This window comes from Apaloderma vittatum, unplaced genomic scaffold, assembly GCF_000703405.1.
Source record: "Apaloderma vittatum isolate BGI_N311 unplaced genomic scaffold, ASM70340v1 scaffold4974, whole genome shotgun sequence".
Taxonomy (NCBI): domain Eukaryota; kingdom Metazoa; phylum Chordata; class Aves; order Trogoniformes; family Trogonidae; genus Apaloderma; species Apaloderma vittatum.
This window is the reverse complement of record NW_009714195.1, coordinates 1-23,168: the sequence shown is the minus strand read 5'-3', so window position 1 is coordinate 23,168 and position 23,168 is coordinate 1. Positions and strand designations below refer to the sequence as shown.

The 23,168-nt window shown below is 42.7% G+C and overlaps 1 protein-coding gene across 1 annotated transcript in view; it reads right to left on the bottom strand.

Annotated features, from left to right (window-relative positions):
- The window catches only part of LOC104273331 (polypeptide N-acetylgalactosaminyltransferase 13), a gene marked incomplete at its 5' end in the record, with an annotated part of 32,834 nt that extends 12,553 nt beyond the window's left edge, over nt 1–20,281 (bottom strand). Inside the window, 3 exons of the mRNA XM_009868640.1 lie at nt 6,328–6,426; nt 8,871–9,010; nt 20,101–20,281. Coding sequence (XP_009866942.1) covers nt 6,328–6,426; nt 8,871–9,010; nt 20,101–20,281 — 420 coding nt within the window. The remainder of the gene's footprint in view (nt 1–6,327; nt 6,427–8,870; nt 9,011–20,100) is intronic.
- Between the last annotated feature and the right edge of the window lie 2,887 nt (nt 20,282–23,168).

The window sequence follows — 23,168 nt, the reverse complement described above, 5'->3', positions numbered from 1 at the left end:
GCTTAAGAAAGAAAACCGAATGCTAATTTAGACGATATAAAATTATCAGTCCAGCATTTTGCTGCCATGCATATTAACTACACACATAATTATATTAATACCATCTAATTTTTTTTTAATATCCTTTCTCAGTACGTTTCCAGAGAGCAAGTTTCGAGGCCGAAGGAAGTCCTGTAAAGCCAAACATTCACTAAACTGATGCGTGGGACCACGACTTATCAGAAAGACCAAACGGAGAAGGACGTCACTGACAATTCCATTTCTTCTTTCATGTTAAAAGGAACTAACGAAGTGCTCCTTCGGCTAAAAAGTCTCTGAAGCTAATCAGTTTGTTTGTTCAACACCAATAAAGTGCCGAGCAATGTTATTAACTGGAAATCAGTCAAGTGGTCAATACTAATCCAGAGCTCGTTTTATATACGTAGGCGCTGAAATAGCCCATGGCCAGAATTTTTCTTTCCCCTTATTTGGTCGACCTTTTCTTTGGAAAACAGTTAGCCAGGGTATTTTGTCAACTCTGAACAGGGCTAACACTGAGAATGCTGTTCATAAGCCTCTATTTTATGCTTCATTATAACTAAACCTTGAGGATGCACCTGTGCAATCAAGGAAGAAGTCCACCACGCAATAAAGACAGTTACAAACTGGACATAAATAAGTGCAGAAAAATCTAATTTATTCTGACAACCATTTTAATTATCTGTGGAACTCCCCAAGGTAAACTTTGAAATCACCTTTCATAACTGATGTAAAATATTCTATCTGAAGCTGTAAGCAAAGCACCTTTCCTCTTAGGCAAAACCAGTGAACTGAAGCTGATTCCCCCACCTCCCACCCAAAAATCATCCAGGACTCTCATAGTCTGCTCTGCAAACAGGGATCAGCTTTATTTCCAAAAAAAAAGGTGTTACGTCAAGACCTTTAACGTTAGGAAACCAACTCATCCCATCCCACAGACACCGCCGAGCCAGAGCTGACTTTCAGATTTTGGAAAGCTCACGTGAGACTCGTTCTCAACCTCTCGACATGGGTGCCGAGGATTCATTTATCCCAGTGCTCAGCCCCAAGGGCAGAAGCACTGTAATCCAGAGCAACTCACTGTCATCTGGAGAAACACTGCATTTCGCACAGAAACTGAAAAAAAAAAAACCAACAAAAAAAGATTTTTTTGCTCCATGGGAGGGTTGTAGTTGGTTTTTTGTGTGTGGTTTGTTTTGATTTGGGGTGGTGCTTTACTCTTCTCGTTCTTTTCCAGACAACTGTCACTTTGTACAGGATAGTGATCCACACACCTCCAACCACAAAAAAGCTGTTGCTGCTTCCATTCTGCTCATGTTTTCATTCTGCTTGTTCTAAATAAAAGATATTGTTATTTAACACACAGGCACAGCCCCTTTGTTCCCTATTAATCACGGTTATTGGAACAGTGCTGAGGATCACTGAGGGCTCCTTCATGCTGCATCCCGAGCAAATCCAATGAGAGTTCCTGCCCCCAAGGTTTATTGCCTCAATCCACAGGAATGAGGGAAACTCTGCAAGGGGAATCATGTATCAGCAAAATGGACTAAGAAAATAGAAGCAATAACTAGGTTTTATTTATAATGGGCCTGTTTAGAAGATGAAGAGCTAGAAAGGAAGCTAAGTGAGGGAAAACGGGAGATTATAGAAGGTGGAAAAAGGCAGAAGGGCTAAGGTGCTTTCTGGTAACCACTCGTGAAATCTCGTATTCCCTAAGATATTACAATTAAGAAAACCAAAGCACTGAATTCATCAAGTCTGCGAAGGGTGCAGTGAGCTTCTCTAAGAAGATTATTGGGTTTGAGATCAGGTGCACAGGTACTGCTCAATTCTTCTTCTGCATAACTTGCTATCAGCCGCGTGAATAAAAGTCTAATTGCCGCTAAACTAAAGGCTTTGTTCTGTCCGACCTTGTGCACAAAATGCTTTCAGATAACTTGCTGAACAGCCGTAGCTGATAAACTGGCTAACTCAGAACGGAGAACGTGACTCCTGCATTACAGACAGTCGGGCTGGCATCAACTGCAAGTTCCCCCACTTGCCACTGACAGTACCTATTGCCCGCCCGCCTCTCCTCCTGACCTGGCAGCGATAGAAACACAGGATAAATGACTTTTTATAACTCTCCATTACTGAAACGTCTCACAAGTCCGACAGCTCGCGCATGCTGCTATCCATTCCCTGTAGTGAGCAAATTATCATAGCAAACCAATAAACTCCAACAGAGCAAGAGTCTATAAATCATCTTTTCTACGGCCCACGACACAAAGTGCTCGGGTTTGGAAGGCGTCTGAAAACACAGACGTTCACTGCAAGTGGGGAAAAAATGGAAACTGCGAAACAGAGTGGTTTCTGAAAGACCTATTACTTAGAGCTAACTGGGGAAAAAAACAACCCTCTCACAACCTTTATCGTGTGTGCTGGTAAAAAACTGCCCAGACCATCACCTCTGTCAGGGCTCTGAGCACCCACTGGGATCCCGGGCAGGAGCTGCAGGGCTGCCGGTGTGGGATGCTGAGAAATAACACCCCGTGCTTGTAGCTGCGCTACTACTCTTCGCCTGGGTCTTCTTACTGGCGTGATATTTACCTAGAGGGAACAGAAGGAAAAAGCAACCACGTGCTGCTTCCTACTTCCCTTGTCTTTGTTTTGTTTCCTGAAAAAAGCAGGCTTGTCGCTAAACCTAGCACAACTGAAGCTCCAGACAGGAGAAAAGGCATAAGGTGTTAAACAGGAAGAACCAAAAGAAGCGATGGCAACGGGTTGGCTGTGCCCTTTGCTCTCGGGCAGCCGAGGGAGAGGAGCTGCTGCCCCACGCTCTCTCCTCCAGCCCTGCCCTCCCCAGCACTGCAACACACCAGCGATGCAACCATCAGCCTCCTGAATTCCTCATCCTTTCTCTCTACCGACGTGTTACGGCACGATTTGATTATTGTTATGAACCGAGGCGGGAAGAGCCGACATCCCCATGGCAACCGGGCTGGCCATCGGCACGGCTGGAGGCAGGAAGAACAACTGTTTCACCCTCTGCCAGGCCCTCAAAAGCAACAATTTGCCTCGAATATGCCACAAAACCAGAAATTCAGCAGTGAGGGGAAAATTAAAGAGGTGTGAGATGGATGGGTTGTCCCCTGCTGTGTAAGGCAGGGAAGGTGGGTAACAGCTTTTTCCAGATTTCTTCCCTCAGGAGTCAGCCCTGGGTACCTTTCTCCCAAAAAACCATCATTCCCGAAGTTAATACCCTCCCTGCTCCCTGCACCCAGGAGATGTACCCACAAATCTGACATTCTAGCCCCTAAAGCTGTAGCTATCTGGGGACAGGCTTGGCATCCTATCCCTTCCACACAGAGCAAACAAAACAGTTCTAAACTTGCATTTAACTGCACTAGGGGACTCTTTTGTTTTAAAGATCATTAATAGTCACCAGGTACCAACCAAGTTAGGATAATCTGAAATACCCCTGCCAACACAACAACAAATCCTCCACAGTTCTATACTCTGAGAATAATTCTCACACGAAGGGCCTCAGCTAACATATTTCACAGAATCACAGAATGTTAGGGGTTGGAAGGGACCTGGAAAGATCACTATGTCATTTTTCTTATTTTTTAAAGAAATCCATATCTTCAGAATCTTGTTCTCCTGAAGCCCTTTAAAATCTGTGAGATATTTGCCCGTGCCTCATGCTGGAAGGCGCCCACGCATCTTGCTTGGCTCTAACAAGCCAGGTATTCTTCTTTCTTCATTTTCATCCCGAAGCAGTTTTGTTCCTCAGCTATTTCTGCATCCACACAACCCGCCCCACCCCCTGCATTTACATGTCTTCGCTCGGTTCTAATTTCTTAGCAGGACAGAATTTAATAAAGATAACTTTTAACGAGAGTTGTGTACGAGCACTAAAGGATGAAAAACGTTCTGCCTGTAGGTCAGGTGCGCCAAGCAAAGGCTCCACCAGCACACACATACTGCTCTTTGCTCATCCAAACGCAGGGGAGCAAAGTCTCTTCATCTTGGAGGTGGAAGGTTTCTTTCTACAGGTTCCATATACATATATTTCACAAACCACCAGGCCTTTCAGGCCTCCTCACTTCACACTTGCTCCTTCAGAGGGACGGAGGGTTTGGAGCTGGGAGAATCATCTTGGATTTTTCTCCTCTTTCAACAAAAAGAGAGCTGTCTTCCCAGTACGGAATCATAGAATGATTTGGGTTGGAAAAGCCCCTTGGGATCATTGAGTCCAACCACTAACCCTGCTCTACCAAGCTCACCCCTAACCCATCTCCCCCAACCCCACATCTCAACGACCTTTAATCCCCTCCAGGATGGGGTCTCAACCCTCTCCCTGGGCAGCCTATCCCAACATCTGACTACTCTTGCTGGGAAAAATTTTTTCCTAATGTCCAGTCTAACCCTACACACCAAACACCCAAGGTGTAAACAAACACGTCAAACACCCAAGGTGTCAATAGAACCCTCAGCCTTGTGGCCTTACTCCAACACTAACACTTGCGTCTCCTAAGTCAAACTGGGAAAGATGGTGAAGTCCGGGATAAATACAACGGGATAAACACAGGGGTCCTGCATCTAGCGATAGGACAATGTTGCAATCAAACTTAAGTTTTAAGAAGCTAAGGAATAACTAATTAACATTTTAACTAATTGTCATTTTAATTAATCACCATTTTAATTAAAGTAGTTTATTGACTTATATTAGGATAAGGAATATACAACCTTAAAAACCTTAATTATGCTAAGAAATTGTGTACAGGCCTTGGCTAGAGCTAGAGCTGGTACGAGTTGCGGAAGTGGGAGGGAAGGTGTCGTGCCTGCTTCCCTGCCTCCCTGGAATGTTCTGTACTTACCTCCCTACCTCTCTATCTCGTGTTTTGTGATAATAACATAGAAACATCGCATAGAAACACCACAGAAACAAGAAATACTATCTCACCTTAATTTGTACATCAGGAATTGTAACCAACAGAATAACCAATAATCGTATTGATATAAGAGTATTAATAAGGGTTAAACCAATCACCGTAAATGTCAAAACTAATAGTGGGCATAGTATGTATGTTCATGTTAAAATATGTTAAAGATCATGACTTTGCACAAAAAGTGTATAAATAGGCTGAATTTTTGTGATCTATCCGAAGCCTTGGGTGATTCCCAGGCTTCCCAGCACTGCAATAAAGAAGTGCCGGCTTATCTACGGGTAGCTAAGTTCTTGTCATCTTTGCGACCTTTCCCTTTGAAAACCGCAGCAACAAGAGGGAATGGGTTCAAGTTGCGCCAGGGGAAGTTTAGATTGGACATTAGGAAAAACTTCTTCACCGAAAGGGTGGTGAAGCGTTGGAACGGGTTGCCGAGGGAGCTGCTGGAGTCCCCATCCCTGGACGTGTTTAAGAAACGGCTGGATGTGGCACGATGGTTTAGTGTTAGGGTGGTGTAGGGCTGCAGGTTGGACTTGAGGATCTTAAGGTCCTTTCCAGCCTTTATGATTCTGTGATTCTATGATTTTCCCATCTTTTTTTAGCAGATGTGGCACTAGGGAAAGCCACCCTCATCACCTCAAGTGAATCAGCTCTGCTAATTTGAATTGCAAGCATTAGAATATGCAAAATTTCCCAGTGTTTACACAGTGAGAGGGTACAGTCACCAGTGGAACGATAAGCTCAGTGACTGCCATTTACCTTTTCACTCCCTTTCAAACACAGCCCAGACACAGGCGAAACACCGCACGCCTCCACGGTCTCAATTTCCTCTAACAAAGAAAAAAACCAACACCCTCCGCTTGCATGAATATTCTGTGTGTTTGTTTTTTTTTTTATTTTTCATACATGCATCTCTCATACATTCTTACCCAGTTTCATTTTTTAAAAGATTTTTTTCCCCCAAATACAAATTAAAATTCACGATCAAATTTTCTAATCTTGGTATGTGAAACCTGAACTGCATTTCTCTCTGCACTCTAACCCCAGGAATGTATTTAATATACTCACTCAGATACTTCGCTGGACCTACAGGTGTGTACTGACACGTTCTCAAAATTTGCAGCTGTTACTTGAGAAAACGGCTTTCTGAGTACTCTTAAAGCTCTTAAGCTCAAAATCTCGAACATTTTGGAACTTTCATTAATAGGTCTGCTGATTGCTGCCGTCGTGTTTTGTAGCAAATCAACGCAGCTGCATCTGAGCCACATTAACTGAGGGGATCCCAGTTCCATCGGGGGTGAAATTGGAGGGTACCCGGCACAAACCCGCAATGACCGTACAAATAATATCCATTTTTAATTTATTATTTTTATTTTACCTGATTTCCTCCCATGCCGTGGCAGTTGAAAATGCCGACTTTTTCATTTTCTTTGCGGCCCATGTTGTCTAAACACTGGTTGGTTTCGACATTCCTGATCTGAAGGAAGAAAGAGATGAAATCTTGCTTGGAAGAAAAAAAAAACAAAAGAAGCCTGTAGAAGTCACATTTGTGCAGGAAAAAATGACGTCCCTGTAGGAGAAAGTACATTATCTGTGCATTCAACTATACACATACAGCCCTCACCTACGGGAGTGTGTTTTAAGTTGTAAACATGTCACACTGCCAAAAGAAAGCGAAAATAACGACCAAGGGTATGATAAGATTTTAAACTGCAGATTAAGTGTAAGTATGAGCAGCACGCAAGGGAAATCTCATTTACCAATACCGCGGGAACAGGAAGCCGTGAGGAGCAGAAGGGCCAGTACGAGAGCGTCGCTCCCCCACAAGACTTTTCTGAGAACACATTTATTCAGGGTAACGGTTGAGCATAAAAGCAATGACCAACTTCAGCTTGTGGCAGCTCCCTCCTTGCTTTGTCCTCCAAGAGGTGCCTGAGTCTTCTTCTCCGGCAAGTGTCACCACGCAGAGCAGCGAAGCCACTGCAGGCCCCAAACTGGGTCTGAAGGATTAGGCTTGAGTGACAATCTGACCTCAAATGGTAAACCCAGCCCTTTTTGAGAAATCCAGCCTTAAAACTGAAATCCAGCCTTAAATATCCGATTTTGCAGAAATGGTTTCAAGTACCTCCATGAGGAAGGTAATTTATTTCTTCTGCAACCTCTCCATTCATTAAAGCAGAGGACTAAAATGAAAAGCGACTTAAAAAACTCACCCACAATTATTATGCCTCGGCTTTTATAAAACAATTCCTTGCTTTTATTTTGTATTTACTTTTGATGCTACACAACTGAAACGTAAAAAACGATATTTACTATTCACCCCATTTTACAAATTTAATGCCCTTTCTGAGGCATATTTTCTTCCGCCTAGGAAATTCAGATTTTATACAGTCACTGTTGTTCTAACAGAATGGAAAAATTAGCTGCAGATAAAGGCTTGGCAATATTCAGGATCTGCCTGTGAAGCAGTTTATGAGGTTTATTCACCGAGCACTGAAGAACTTCGGTTCCATCCAACTCCCCATTTGCGAAATTTCATTTAGAAGTTGCACAGTTCATTTATAAAGGCAACAGGTGTATATAAACGAGTTGTGCAACAGCCAGATAAAATCCAAATTAAAAGGTAATATAATACTGATTATTATGATTATAATACGCGGTGTAAGCGAACCACACGTAGACGTCGCCCACTTCCCCGTCCCACCTGCGCTCCCTTGCAGGAGGTTGTAAAGGAATTCAGGATGATTATCCCAAACCTGTCCAAATCATTTGCTCTTTTTCTCACTCTTCATGCTACAGAAGAACGGAATCAGCACTCACACGCTGCAGTTTGAGGTCCAACGTTGAACGTTTTGAGCGTCCATGGGAACCACAATCCCGGCACGTGGGGGTTACCCCAGCCCTGCTGCGAGGGAGGAAAACGCGCAGGAAAGTTCTCGCTGATGGTGGTACCTGAGCTCTAGGATTAAAAAGCCACTTGGCTGCTCAACTGGCAGTCGGCAGCTGCAACGGCCAAGTCAGGGGTTTAATTCACGGATCCTGCCTGAGCTGCTGTTTCCATAGAAACTGAGGCCGTGTTGGTAAAAATAAGGTGTTTTAATAACTATTTTATTACTTTCTCGTGCTTTTGTGTTCCAGCCTGACAATATCGTAGAAAACCTTATTATATGACACTTGTTAGATGAGTTCTTTCCTTGCTGTAAAATCATGTTTCACTTTATTTTGCCATAGTTAAACTGGAAACCCTACTGCGGCTTTTATTTTTCACTACAATTGCAAGTTTCAATGGTAAATCACTTTCCTGGTTGTAAAAAAGCCAATTGCTCCTTTGATTGCTATTCTATCCACAGATATCTTTAAATCAAACCATTCAAGAGCTTTTAGAAGTCAGCGTAGGTACAACTCAGTAGAATACTTTTAACAGCGAATGATAGGAATTTTAAAGAGATTTCAGTTCTTGGTGGTACTAGAACGATTAGATCATTAGAAATGTCTGTGATGCTCAGCTCCAGGCAGCCTTGCTGCAAAACACAACAGCAGTGAATAAACACCTTTCTTGAAATTAAAAAAGGCAAAAAAAACCCCCCAAAAGAGATCTTTTTACTCTACATGTAAGCGACAAGTGATAATGGAAGGCTCCCTTCAACTACTGCGTATTACTTAATTATTTAAAACATTAATCACCAGCATCAGTTTCCCAAGAGGACACTCCATTTAAAAGATAGATTTTTTTGTGGTGGCATCCGGAATAGCAACGTGAAAGACTCGGGGAAAACACAACCTGCTCTGAAATAAAGAAGATACAGTGATTGCACACAAGCACTTTCTTCCTTTTGCCAAAGCTGCTTCATCTTCTTGGCAGTTCTTCCATTCGCACAGGGGACTTTTGGGTTTAATTTAGCCAAAAGAAATGGTTCGTACCTCACCAAGGGAGTAATAGCGCCGCGGAATCTGCGAGTCAGGGTAGATGTTTTCCAAGTACCATGAGAAGGGTTTGCACTTCAGATTTTCTCTCAGTGCTTTCCTGACGGATACATCGCCATAATCCACCTTAACAACACCTGGAATTGTTAAGAGAACAGACGATCAAAGCACAGTTTCTGTAAAGCTGCGAAGCATAAATCACAGCTCCTCCTACAGTTGTCACGATTTCCTTTTCATCAATATCCATTTGCTGGAATTAGAGTACAGCAGCATGTGAACGCTCGTGCAGCTGCTACACCAGAGATCTTTGCAAGCATTAAATAATTAATTTAGCAAATTGAAATGCTTGGAAAATTACATTTACATCAGATTATTTAGCAATCCAGAGAGGTAGGACCACCGAACTCCTTGATTTCTTTATATTCAGAAATAACAAGGAAATACATTTCCAATTTTACAAACCATTTTGCTGGTGTTTTCCAGCACTGTATCCCAAGAGCAATAAGTCAGATGAGGCACGGCTACATCACTGATGTAATCTACATCATCCCTTGGGAGAGTTCACCAGAAGTGACATGTCCTCTACACTGAGGAACCCAACTGCTCCATCCTGAGGATCCCCATCGCTGCCTCCCACGCCCCAAAAGGTGCCACACACCTCGGGCCCAGCCCCTGGCACCACTCGCAGCGTAGCTCTCCTCCTCGTTAATGCCATTAGAAAATTAAACATCCCCTGCAGTAAGGAAGGGGAGGGGGAACAAGGCAGTGTTCACTCTCCAGCCATGTGCTGTTTTGGGTTTTTTTTGGCTGGAATAGAGTTGATTTCTCTGTAGCCTAATTTAATCTCATTTTAGAGGAGAGCTAGCGTCCAAAGAAGCAGCGGTAGGCAAAGCATTAGTAACTGCCAGCACTCCAGTGAAACAGCCTGAAAGACACTCCCAGCTTTCGATCTGAAACTCATGCTGCATTTCCATTACCTTCCGCTTTCCATCACTTACAGGATCTTATTCTGAAATTACCATAGAGGTGAAACCCCAAGGATATCAGCATGTTCTGCTGGGAAATCACGCCCTGAAGCGCAAGACGATACCAATTTAGCAGGCAATGACAGTAAGAGTATTCAATGCTGTTAACAAAAATTTAACTCCTTTTGGATCAGCATTCTTCTCTGTATTTCCAAATATTTACCAGTTAGGTCTTTGACCAAATAGGTTTAAATATCATTATGTAACTGCAGGGTATGATGTAGCTCTAGATAACCCCCTAAAATACAGGATATGCCTCAAATGATCACTACAGACTGAAACCATGAAATCTTAAACTTCAGCGTACAAATAAAACCTTCAACCATAACTTGTATCACAGTAATTTGAGGGATGGCAGAAAAACAAAACCAAATCAAATCCCGGTTGAAGCCAGGAGAAAGCCAAGCTCAGGGCACAGGGGAGGCAGGGACCCCGCGCAGGACAGACGTAGTGGACAGGAGGCTTCGCTGCTCTGCAACTCTCCAAACATCTTGGCTACATCATGTTGGGTAACATGCGGAGGGTTTATAAAATCCTTAAAGGGCTCGAAGATTTATTATTCTTTTCCCCCAAGAACCAGAGGTAATTTATCAGCTGTTCTGTGGTCAAGGAGACGGATTGCAGAGCTTCATTTGACTCCGTTTAGGGGAAGAAAAGCATCAAAAGGTCAGTATTACAGTTCTTATTTGGTATTTTGCTTTTTCAAATGGCAATTTTTCTCTAAGTGCAACTCATGCAGCCACTACTTTAACTACCTGAAGCAGCTCGATGCCTAACCCCTGTGCTCCCTACAAGGAGCATCTTAGGGCTGCTTTGCTGCTTCGTGTCCATCCATATTCACCGCAATAGGACCAAGCGAGACCGAGACCGGCACGTACAACCTCAGGCACCAATGGGATGAGCTGAAAACATCTTTGTTTTCAGAAAGGAGGCTTCATTTGAAAAAAAAATAAAAACAAAGAAATAATGTTTTACAGGCAAGGGACCTGGGATTGCTGCCTCTTCCAGAACATGAGACCTGCACTCCTGCCATTATCTGTGCTGCTCACTCCTGATCTGTAATTAAGCTAATCTTCCTCATGGGGAGGCATGGGGAGCGTTAGGAAAAAAGCAATATCTGCGTTTCGCAGTTCTTTATACCATGGGGACCTGTGCATGGGGAAAAAGGATATTAAAAGATACTCGAGTTACAAACCAAATGAGAAGCACCGTCTCTCCATGGAGATACCCTGTGGATTCACCAGACACCTTGTTTCTATTTTGCTTTACAATTCTTACATCGATTTCTATTTCCACATTTGGTTCAGCCTCGCGATTGCCAGAACAGAAAAAGCAATAAACCATTTTCCACTCAACGTGACCCAACTTCCGACTGGAGTTTTCCGTAATTAAACAAACTCCAGCAAAATAAATTCTAGTTTTGCATTTTACGTCACACGTTGCGACGCCAGGACTTGCACCCTGCGCTTGCCTTCAGGCGAGGACCTCATTAGTATGGACCACCCGTGAACATTTGTATTCCCTTCTGCTCAATTTAAACCCAAGCTGTTATGAATCAATACCTATTTATTGTCACGTCTGGCAAAAAAAAAAATCGATGGGGCTCAGAGGAAATATAAAAATAATTAACGACTAATATGTCTGCTTGGGCTTAAATAAGAAAACGCCAGCAGAATGTCCTTGGATGCAAAAAAGAAATGCAGCAACACAAGCAGCTACAGAAGGGTGAGTGTGCAAAAGAATGAATATAAAAATATCTCAGGAAAGAAGTAAATTGTTTTAACAGATGTGTTTCAGGGAGAAATAATTAAACAGTTGTAGCATTGCATTACACCTCTGTTCCTTCTAGTGGGCACATCCTGCAGGTTGGCACACGAGGGCACAGTTTCAAAAGTGGTAAAATGTCCCACTTCTGCAGAACAAGAAATTAATTCATGATAATAAAGAAGAAAATAAAATCATCTGGAATAAAACAGAAGTTGCAGAACTGAGAATAATTTCCTTTATGCAAGAATAACACTTTGAAAACTTAATCCAAATTAGGCTTTTTGGTATCTTATCACAATCACAAATCACAAAATGTTGAGGTTTGGAAGGGACCTCTAGAGATCCCCCAGTGCCACCCCCTGCCAGAGCAGGGTCACCCAGGGCAGCCACACAGGAATGCGTCCAGGCGAGTTTGAAAGTCTCCAGAGCAGGAGACTCCACACCCTCTCTGGGCAGCCTGGGCCAGGGCTCCGGCACCCGCACAGCCAACAAGTTTCTCCTCATGTTGAGGTGGAACTTCCCATGTTCTAACTTAAACCCATTGTCCCTTGTCCTGTCATTGGATATCGCTGAAAAGAGCCTGGCTCCATCCTCCTGACACTCCCCCTTGACATATTTATAAACATGAATGAGGTCACCCCTCAGCTTCCTCTTCTCCAAGCTAAAGAGCCCCAGCTCCTTCAGCCTCTCCTCATCAGGGAGATGTTCCACTCCCTTCATCATCTCTGTGGCTGCACTGGACTCTCTCCAGCAGTTCCCTGTCTCTCTTGAGCTGAGGGGCCCAGAACTGGACACAATATTCCAGATGTGGCCTCACCAGGGCAGAGTAGAGGGGCAGGAGAACGTCTCTTGACCTACTAGCTCATCCCCTTCCAACACACCCCAGGATGCCATTGGCCTTCTTGGCCAAGAGGGCACACTGCTGGCTCATGGCCATCTTGCTGCCCACCAGGACCCCCAGGTTCCTTTCCCCTATGCTGCTCTCCAACAGGTCTTGAAAAGCCTGAAAAAATATTGTTTCATTAAATCAACATTCTAGAGTGCCCAAAGTGATGGTGACGTGACCAGAGAGGCCAGTCCACATGCATCAGTCTCTAGCTCAGCTCTGAAAACCCGCATCACAATGCACAGCAGCCAGCTCCTCCACCCAGGTGCCCTCTTGAAAGGAAAACACTTCAGAACCGAGGCAAAGCCCACCAGGAACCTCCAGAGCTGGAGATGGTTTAGACTGATTTGGGCTTTTTCAACTCCCAAAGGAGGATTCAAAATTATATTGTTCCATGGTTGTCCAGGGACGATGGCAGAAGGTAGGCTGCAGGTAGGTCCTGCAGCACTTAGAATCAGAGAAAAATAGAATCATGGCTGAGAAAATCTTTAAGATGAAAAAATCCAACTGTTGAAGAGCTTTGTCAGCTCTTCACAACATCCTTCAGAAATAATACCCCTATTGCTGTGCGCTTCTAGAATTCGGGGGCTTTCACGTTTCTGTATCACAAGCAGACATAATAATGGGTGACGCATGCCTTTTCTAATTAGCCAAAACATTAACTCCTTGATGAGTCTTATTTATACTGCCAAAACCATGTACAACTCATTTAAGAAGTAACATAAACAAAAAAATGTGCCAACTCAAAAAAGCCAAACCATCACCCACGTTCCTTTCTCTTCTTGTACCAATTCACAAGTGATTTAAGATAAACACAGGTAGTGGTTTTGTAATATAAAATATGGTATGGAGTGAAGACTCTGAGCTTTTGACGGGAAAGTGTTGGCTAGATGTGCTTGGAGAAAATATTCTTACGATTTCTAACAGAAAAAACCTTATCACTCCATAAAATGAGTCAATATTGTCAATATTTCTGCAGATAGAGCATTGCATGACAGCGTGTTGCACTTTTAAAGCCTGTTCTTTGGCAAAAGATTAAGATTTTAAATGTTGTTTTACCCTATAAACATAAGTGAGCTTTGCCATACTTCTACATACATAGAGAGAAAGGCAGAGGCTAATTAACTCTTACGCTGCAAATTTTGTCCAGAAACTAAAGAAAAAAATACTGATTTTACTGGAATAGATGTCAAAGGCATCATTATCATGGATACAATTAATCCTGCATTAAGATGTTTCTCAAGTCGGTCAGGCACCAATCTCTGCTTTGTGGGCATCTTAAACAAGTCTCATCTTGAACATCCAGGCAACCCTACAAACAGGACTGGTTCCCACATCAGAAATTTTAGAGATAAAATGCACAGCCCGGTGTATTCAAATTGTTTTGGACTACCTGCTATTTCAACATTGGGTAGGGTACGCATATTTTTCCTATTCTGTTTGTATCCCATGTAAAGTAACAAAGGTTTTCTTTCTACTCTTCCCTATCAGCTGAAAAGGTACGCGAAGTCATTAGAGAGCTGCAATCCGCCCCACAAGTGAAAAAATAATCTAAAAAAATGTTATAAAGTAATCTAAGGTTGCCCTGCCTGGCCAGCAATGATTTAGCCATGATCTGTCAAACCACTCTATGCCCCATCTTATTATAAATTTAATAAGATGTTCTTTGCAAATACCAGTGCTATAAATGAGACAAAAGACAACACCCTCATCTGATCTCTTGACAGGAGGACTTGTGCCTTTGTTGATGTACAAGCATCACCCTTATCCCTTAAAAAACCCAAGGTTATACACAAAAGAGGGCTCGCGCCTAGTTAAAAAAAAAAAAAAGAAAGTTTTAAGCTCCCTTTTCGGTGTAGCTTTAGGCTAGGGCAGTATTAACAAGCCAAGAACTCTGGAATAAGTACAAGATGGGAACCCCTAAATTCTCATACCTCCTCTCCTAAGTACGTTTGAAATAAATCAAGCTAGATGGCCCCAAAACAAAGGCAAACGACATCAAGGCAGTTGCCGGATTCAGGGGGGTAACCTCTTCTTTAAATCAGAGTCTAACAATTTAATAATCTAATAGCCAAGTGTTCTGTAAGGAAAGCCATGCCTCAGCACAGCTTCAGCAGCCATCAATGCAACCCTCCCGCTCAGTTTTCCCAAGATGGGCACCCCAAACCACTGGCTGTAACTAATTTGTATTATTTAGAATAATAACAACAAATTCCAGCAGAGTAAATCCCAACCAGAAATGGCATCAAGGTGAATACGTTAAATAATGCATTCAACCACTCACTTTTTGCTCCTTTTCAGCATTAGCCACTTAGTATTTCTGGAGACTCTTGACCATTAAGCGGTGTTTGAAGAGCATTATTCATTTCTAGATCGTTACCTTTGATTAATCACATTGCCTGCGTCAACCTGACTGGCCAACCAGGGACCAAGGGCTGAACACCAGCATCAGAAATGTGCTTATTTCCCAAATACCCATTCAGGACACGCTTCAGAGCTTTTGCTTCTACAAGTAACGCTGTCAATAAACTCATTTATGGCAGTGCTGCAGCAGGGGTACCCAGGTGACTTGGGTCGCCCAGGAGGAGCAGGACCTGCTGCTTAGAAGTGCCCACATGAACACACCCACCTCTGTCGGGGGCAGAAGCAATGCCAGTAAGAGACGGGCTGGCTACGAGGGATTTCACCCCTGGTTCATGGGGTGTCCATGCTGACCTTGGCTGAGCAAGGAACCAAGACTGGCCTAAAACTGCAAGAGGGGAGATTTAGATTAGATATAAGGAAAAAGTTCTTCCCCATGAGAGTGGTGAAGAACTGGCACAGATTGCCCAGGGAGGCTGGGGATGCCCCATCCCTGGAGGGGTTCAAGGCCAGGTTGGACGGGGCTCGGAGCAACCTGGGCTGGTGGGAGAGAAGTGTCCCTACCCACAGCAAGGGGCTGGAACCAGATGATCTTCAAGGTCCCTTCCAATCTTCCATGATTCTAAGATAGGACTTTTGGCAATTCGCATTAAATTTTGTACGTGCTTTCTTTTTCTTCTTTGTTCTTCTTTGTTCTTCTTTTTCTTCTACACCTTTTCTCTATTTTTTTCTCCTTCTAAATTCTTTGTTATTTTTCTCCTTCCCCTCTTTTATTCCCCCACCCCGAGCACACACATTTCCCACCCGTGGCAGATGACAGAGGAGCAGCCCAGTTTGGCAGCACACTGCTTTGCTCCCAGGGAAAATCCAAACGCTTTCCTACCTGACTTGGGGCAAAGCTCCGCCGTGACACAGGTGCACTGGGGCATCCACACACATTAAATGGGTTAAACGAACTTATTTTGGAACCAGCACACTTTCAGCTCTGGCAGTCCTCGAGCAGCAAAATGCGACACAGGTAAGGGAAGAGCAAAAATGTTTATTAGGAGCTCTGACTTCCTAAATTGATACAGTCATTATCAACCTAATTATATAATTACACTTGAAAGGAGGATTGCACATCATCCACGGAGTAAAATCTAAAGGAAAACACAAGCACTTATCTTGTAATCCCAAATTAAAACTATCAAGTGCTACGTTTAAATTTGCAGTAATGCTTCAGCTGAAGTGCTCGAAAAATACCGTAACTTTGCATTTTAGCCTTACTTTGGTAGCCCAGGTAGGCCACGGGAATTGAATACTAACTGATTATTAAAAAGATAAAGTGGTTTAGCGATGCACTAAGCGTACAGAGAAATGGAACCATTATGTGCATTATCTTTTTCAGCTGACTGTGCAAACGCAGGCCTATTCCGAGCATGTAATTATTTCCATTCAATGATTAGATACAGTATTTTAATGCATAAAATGACCTAAGTGCCTACATTTAGGAATATACAGGCTGAGTGGAATGAGATGTGCTGGAAGAACTCGAAAAATAAGTGGAAGAGACTGCCAGGGAGAGCGTGCTGAGTGACTGACCAGCCTGAGAAGGTACATACGTGCGAATCCATCTGGGCAGACACACACATGCTCATGTGTGTTGGAAATAGTAAAATAAGACGCAAGATTCTGCTTATGAATAAAAGATCTCGGCGTGACAGCAAAGAACTCCCCAACATGTAATCCTGTGCTGTTGACTTAAATCAATTACACTGATAATTTAATGGATGATAGCGAAAATAACAGAAAGATGACTGCTGAATATATTAGCAGAGATTAATTATTATGAAGCTTTTTTTTAATTAAAAATACCAGTGAAAGACCAACTTCCCTGGTTTTCAGAAGAAACTCATCTATTCTTTTGGAAGAAAAGGACTTCCTTTAATCCCCTTTGAAGTGCCTCCAGTGTTTCTGAGATTTTTTTAAACTCTCCTGAAATACCTGACTCTTACAGTTTTGGACCACAATCATGCTGCAGACTCTTAGGCTCCTGCCAAGAAAAATCCAGAACTCCTTGTCAAACGCAAGATTTAGACTAAAACAAAACAGGTAAGTGTTCCTTGCTACAATTATATTTCGTGATCTTACTCTGGGTTTTCAAATCCGCCCCAGGCTCTGCAGCCCTGAGAGACAGCTCCAGGCAGAGCTAAGGCTCTTCTGCACTCCAAAACACCCGGTGAAAAGAAAACTGCATTGTTTCCCACACACCAATGCAAACACGCCACAAACAGACTATTTTTTCCACAAGAATTGTTTCTCCTCCTCTCACTGTGTAACAAATGAAGCCTGGTTTTCAACTCATATTTTGAACAGAAATTAATCTGTACAGTTTTCTTTTTTTAAAAAAAAATAAATAAAAATCTAGGTTGGATAAATTAAAAAAATCTGGTTCCTAACTCATCTGAGCGCATGGCACGATCAAACAGGCAACACGTAGGATGGCCAAATGGAAGGGTAGCATAAATAAAAGGCTTTATTCTCATGCACAAACAGCTTCTACAAAGAGAAGGGAAGGCAGTAATTTTAAATATGTCTAAGATCACGAAAAGATTTGGATGAGTTCTTTGTCAGAGGAGTTACAATATTACAATGAGATAGCCTCAAGAAAGCAATTCATAACTCCACTGATGAAGACCCTTCCCTTGAAATACAATTACCAGGTTTGCACCCTAATTAGGCCGAGAGATAGACTTAACACAACATCGGTGTGCAAAACCGCTGGTTCCTCTTTCTCTCAGGATATCAGCTAAAAAATCAAATTAATCAGGTCCTAGAGGAGACCTGGGTAGATGGGTGTGTGCTGATAGATAATAGCTTCTGAGATGTAATCGCTAAAATGCAACTTACTTTGTTCTCTAACAGAATTATCTCGAGATCTGTATTTGTCAGATTAATGAACTAAAAGAAACGTGTGCCAGACAAAAGGACAAAAAAGCAGTTTAGTAATATTAGGTAATAATTTAAAGGTTTTAAAAAAAATCCACTATCTCCTATGCATTTTTATAAAGACTTTTCTAGTTAAAATGTTATTGTCAACTTTATTTTCTGCAATCTCCAAGAACCTTTCTCCTCCATTTGCTTCTTAATCGTGAGGAACATCATCATCACATTTTAATTGTCAATTAATATAGCACATTGATAAATAACTTCAAAAAAAATCAGAAAATAAAAAGGAGACCTATAGTAAAATTCTTTCCAGTAGCTGAAACAGCAACAGATGTGAAGTTTTGAATTAAACAAATCTTGTCCTGCCAACGCCTCTGTTACTGACCTCATCTCACCTTTCTATTGAAATAAAATACATTGTCTTACATCTTCTTGGATGGAAACTGCATTTTTAAAATGGCCCACAGCAAGAATTGGTCTTCTCCACGGGGGAGGGGCTGTCTTCTCACCTCGGAAGAAAGCTGATGAAAAGCAGGCTAGAAAGGCTCATATCAGACATTGCTGACAAAATCCTCCCTGCTGCTTGCTGAAAGCTAGGAAATTGTAAAGGTAGCTGCGAACCTGACTTTGCAAAGCTATTTCAGAACCTCCTCTCTAATGGAACAGGAAATAATCTGTAATTCCTGTCCAAAATACAAGGGCTAATGAGGAAACGTCAAAAATGCACGCTCGTTTGAGCTTTTACATGGCAGGTGCTCTTCTAGACAGGGCTTCACAATGGCTTCTGCCATCAAAAGCACCTCCGTGCTTCCAGAGTCCAAATTGGGCCGTTCCTATCCAGCTGAACCACGGGATACTGGCCAGCTCAGAAGATGACACATCAGTATTCTCCACTCCTCCAAACCCAGAGAGCATCCATCCCTCCATTCATCCCTCCATTCATCCATCCATCCATCCATCCATCCATCCCCCCACCCCTCCCTCCCTCCCCTTTGTAGAAGATAGGCACACCCAATAACACCCTGCAACAGGGAGTGTCACATTTAGGAATCTGACATTGATTTAGGAATTTGAAAATTAAAACACGACCAATTTGGGAATGTTTTTTAACTGAACTATTATGACATTTTAGAGAAGTACACAGCAGCAATTTCATGGTGCACTCTTTTTGAAATTGGAATTTTTAATTTTTTCTACCATGCATTATCACTACTCTAGTTGCATTTAAATGCCTTTTGCTAATATCTCATTTAAACTGTATTGTATTTTAAATAGCCTTTAGTTCCTCAAGTCAGGAACATCTCGTCTTCTTCCACGGCTTCATCCCTCTTACCAGACCAAGAAACTTTTCCTCACAAGCTGTTCCCTGGCTTGTATACATGAGACATTGTATATTCTGGCTTTTGAGCTCAAGTAATTTAGTTTCTATTAAATGTATAATCAGTAAAAGTGTTTAGAATTAAAAAAAAAAAAAAAAATCACCCAGAATAGTTCTCCATTTCAGATAAAAATCCTTAGGAGAAAAATAACACTATGAAGTATATTAACCTTTTTTTTTCATGTATTTCAGCCAACAACATAAGGTTATTTCATCAAAATATTTACCCCCAATATAGCCCTTAACAACCCCGTAAGACCAAATGGGAATATGATTTTTACTTTGTATAATTGTGCATCATAAATGTGATTACATCGTAGATGACCGTCGTGCTGCATGCGCTATACTGAAACGAAAACCACCAATAAAAAGGCAAACTGCATGTTTGAAGGAGGGTGACTGACACTTGGCAGAAGGACGTGGGGAAGGTACTTGCTGGCACCATGTCCTGGGCTCTGCAGGGCCCCCGCAGTGACCTGGAGCTCCCCCGCTGACGCCTTCTGAAGGCATCTTCAGAGCGTAAGGACAACCGGCCAAATTCTGCATCTCTTAGACTAAATAGGTCAAGGAGCTTTCCAACTTGGTTGCAAACCAACGTTAGGACAACATTCTCAAGAAAACCTACCCTATCATCTTCACAAGAGGAGGAGCCTTAATTGATATTTTTACCTTGAGAATAGAATATAGAACCACAGAATCTATAGAATCACAGAATTATTTACTCATGCAAAGGACATTCCCTTCAATTTTTTTAAGCATTTTCACTGTTATATCTCAACTTTTAGTATATACACATGCCTATATGTCTACACTTACCTGTATGTGCCTGACATTTATACTTTTTTTTCAGACAGCCTTACAGATCAGAAAATAACTTCTTACCTGGGGATATTATATAGAAGAAGTCCTTAAACTCATCCATCCAGACCTCTGCCAGCCTCCTATTGTTCTTGTTGATGACGTGCCCTGTGCCCCCGGGGAAGGTGTACGGTGTTGCCTTTCGGAAAACGTGGCCAACGTGCGAACAGGTGACAATCTCGAGGGAGCCACCGCACTGCCAGATCTGAAATTAAAACACACAGAAAACACTGACCACGACGAGCACAAAACGCTCCGAGTCTACCGCAGGAGGGACAGGTGACAGCAGCTATCTGCTGACTAATTTCCCCAGGACACAAATCGAAGGGGAATTCCAAGCAAAAGTTTCAGGGCAAGAGGAAGGGCACAGCTCTTGATGGCAACAGAGCGCAACAGCTTGAGCTGCAGCGTGACAGCTCGTGTGAGCAGTCCTCCTGGTTCTGTTCCTCACAGCATAAACCCACGCTGGCTTAGAAAGGTGTCACCTACAGTAGGTTATGCGTAGAGTAGGGATGCTATTTGTGTATCTGAATCTTCCAGGATTTAAAAATATTTAAAGAAATGGAGAAGAACTTTTATAAATACAGGGCAGTTGGACCTAGATAATCTTTTAGGTCCCCTTCAACCCAAACCATTCTACAATTACCTCTTACAAAAAAAAAGAAAGGATATATTTTTCAGAACAGAATCCGGTTCATGACCATTCCAAGCAAAGGCACAGCAGATCTGGGATCGCAGAACCACAGGAGTGAAACACAGATGCAGAAGGTGTGTTCTCTGGTTCATACACTGGTGAGCACCACGGTAACTCAATGGAGAAATATGAAGTCATAGACAAAGAAAAGGATCTGATGAACTTCTAGATACAAACTGTCCCTTTCTACTTCTGGAGCCAAAAATCTACTCCGAGTAAGCTCAGTGCCTGCAATAGGACTGCATAACTATATGAAAAAAATAATAATATAATCCCAGACTTTAATATCCTGTTGCTAAACGAAGTAACCCATTTTCCTGACTAGCGTCCTGGTACGAAACGCATTGGTTCGTGCACTAACCACTGTTCTGCAGTCTCCCATTTTTATAGGCTCTGAAAAAGACTAGAGAAGAAACTCCAGAACTAGAGAAGAAGCTCAAGAAGGCTGAAAGTGCAAGCAGAGATCACCATGTGGTGCTCACAGGGTTACACAGCTTTGCTGTTCTGCCTTGGGATTCACTCCTCACTTGGCTCACCAATGGATTTTGGCACCCACAAAGGTCTCACCAACCGCCCAGGGCCCTCCTGAGGCTCGTCCCACCCTTCGCTTCAGTCTCCTCCTAGGCAGCCAGCCGGACCAACGTTTACAACACCTCCCGGCAATAAAATGCAGCGTTACAGAACCGCTGGGTGGTTTTAAAGAGGAGCACTGGTAGTCTTGTAATTAGAGCTCCTTGACACAGCCATAAGTTACCATAGTAACTTAATGCAGATTTATTTAACTAGGGCTAAATCCTTTTATATAATTCCATTAGTATGCTAAGTGACGTACTCTGCCGGGATAAGCAGTGAGATACCGAAACACTCTCGTGTTTAACATCATGCGTTGTGCAGCTCAGTGACAACTCGTCAGCTCAGGTGAAGCTTCGAGCTGCTGGATGCGCAGGAACACGCGGCCACAGCCAATGGAAGCACATGTCAAACAGAAATATCCACCAAGGGTTTGTTTGCAAAGCAACTGGGAGTAACTTACTGGGCAGGCCAGCGATGAGTAACGCAGTTGTAGGTGTGCTTTAGCCCGCGGGCTCTGCCCAAGGACCAGCATCCCCCTCTTGCTCTCCCCCTTCCACTACTCTCCCTGGCAGGAAATTCCTCCCACACTGTCGTTTTTTGTTAAAAAATACATGTCCCTGTACATTTCTTGAAGCACATTTTTGGCTGTCCTTGGTACAATCTGCTCTCTGTTATGGTTGTCACAGGAATGCGGATGAACCTGCACCCTCTTCAGGAAGAAAAGGGCTTTCATCTTTTTGGTTATTTAAAAAAAAAACAAAACTACAAACAGACAAATTCATTTCTGATTAATTGTATCTTTCCTTTGACACACCTAAATATTCTAAAGCATAGCAACAATTTTATGACTTGGTGCTTTACTACAGTCCTTCTCATCATCTTAGTTCTCTCTTCCCAGAAGACGACTCACAAACAGCCAGTGCCTCACTCACCCCAGGCTGCCACACTGGGACTCTGCCCCAAGGACTAAAGACAGCCAAACTGCAAATATCCTGCTCCGAGATCAATGGATCTCATTTAAAAACCCACAACCAATCAACCAAACACAAGTCCCCCCCACCTCAAATATTCACACTGAATTATTCATAAGCCAGTTACTGCGACATCATAATTTTTAAGGTGGAAGGTGCCTCCCTTCCCTTCTCCTCTGAAGTCCAACCCTTCTCCTTGCACCTGAATGAATTCCCCAAAATCACGTATTCTTCCAACCACGGCACCACAGTCATACTTCAAATTCATCTCTGCATCTTCCAAGCAGGTAAATTCCACAAGTTTATGTCCCACCTTTTGGAAAGTTATATAGTGGGGAAAAAAAAAAACACCACAAAACAAAACAAAATACAAAAAACATCCTGCTGCAACTTTAGAGTTAAGAAACTCTAATAATGACCCGTTCCCAGCCTGACATCTTGTCTCTCAGCACTACCCATCTTCACACCCACCGGTTGAAAGCAATCTCCATCTGCTCCTTGCTCAGGAGATAAATTCCAGAGTACCCCTTAGTGAAATGTTTTGGCGAAGAACAGATCGAGCAGATCTGCCACATTTCCTTGCTCTGGAAAACGAGCTGTCAAATCCAGCCCCTTATCACTTACCTGCTATAAACCTATGCAAGACTCACTCATTTTCTATTTATCTTTCTGCTCATTAATTAGTTCAAAATCTGTGGTAAGCCACTGCACACCACCAAATTAAACCCAAACTTGTACTTGCCAGCATAATCTGTCCCTTTCTAAAAGTAAAATCATAGAACGCCTTAGGTTGGAAGGGACCTCAGAGATCACCTGATCCAAGCCCTTGCCATGGGCAGGGACGCCCTTAACCA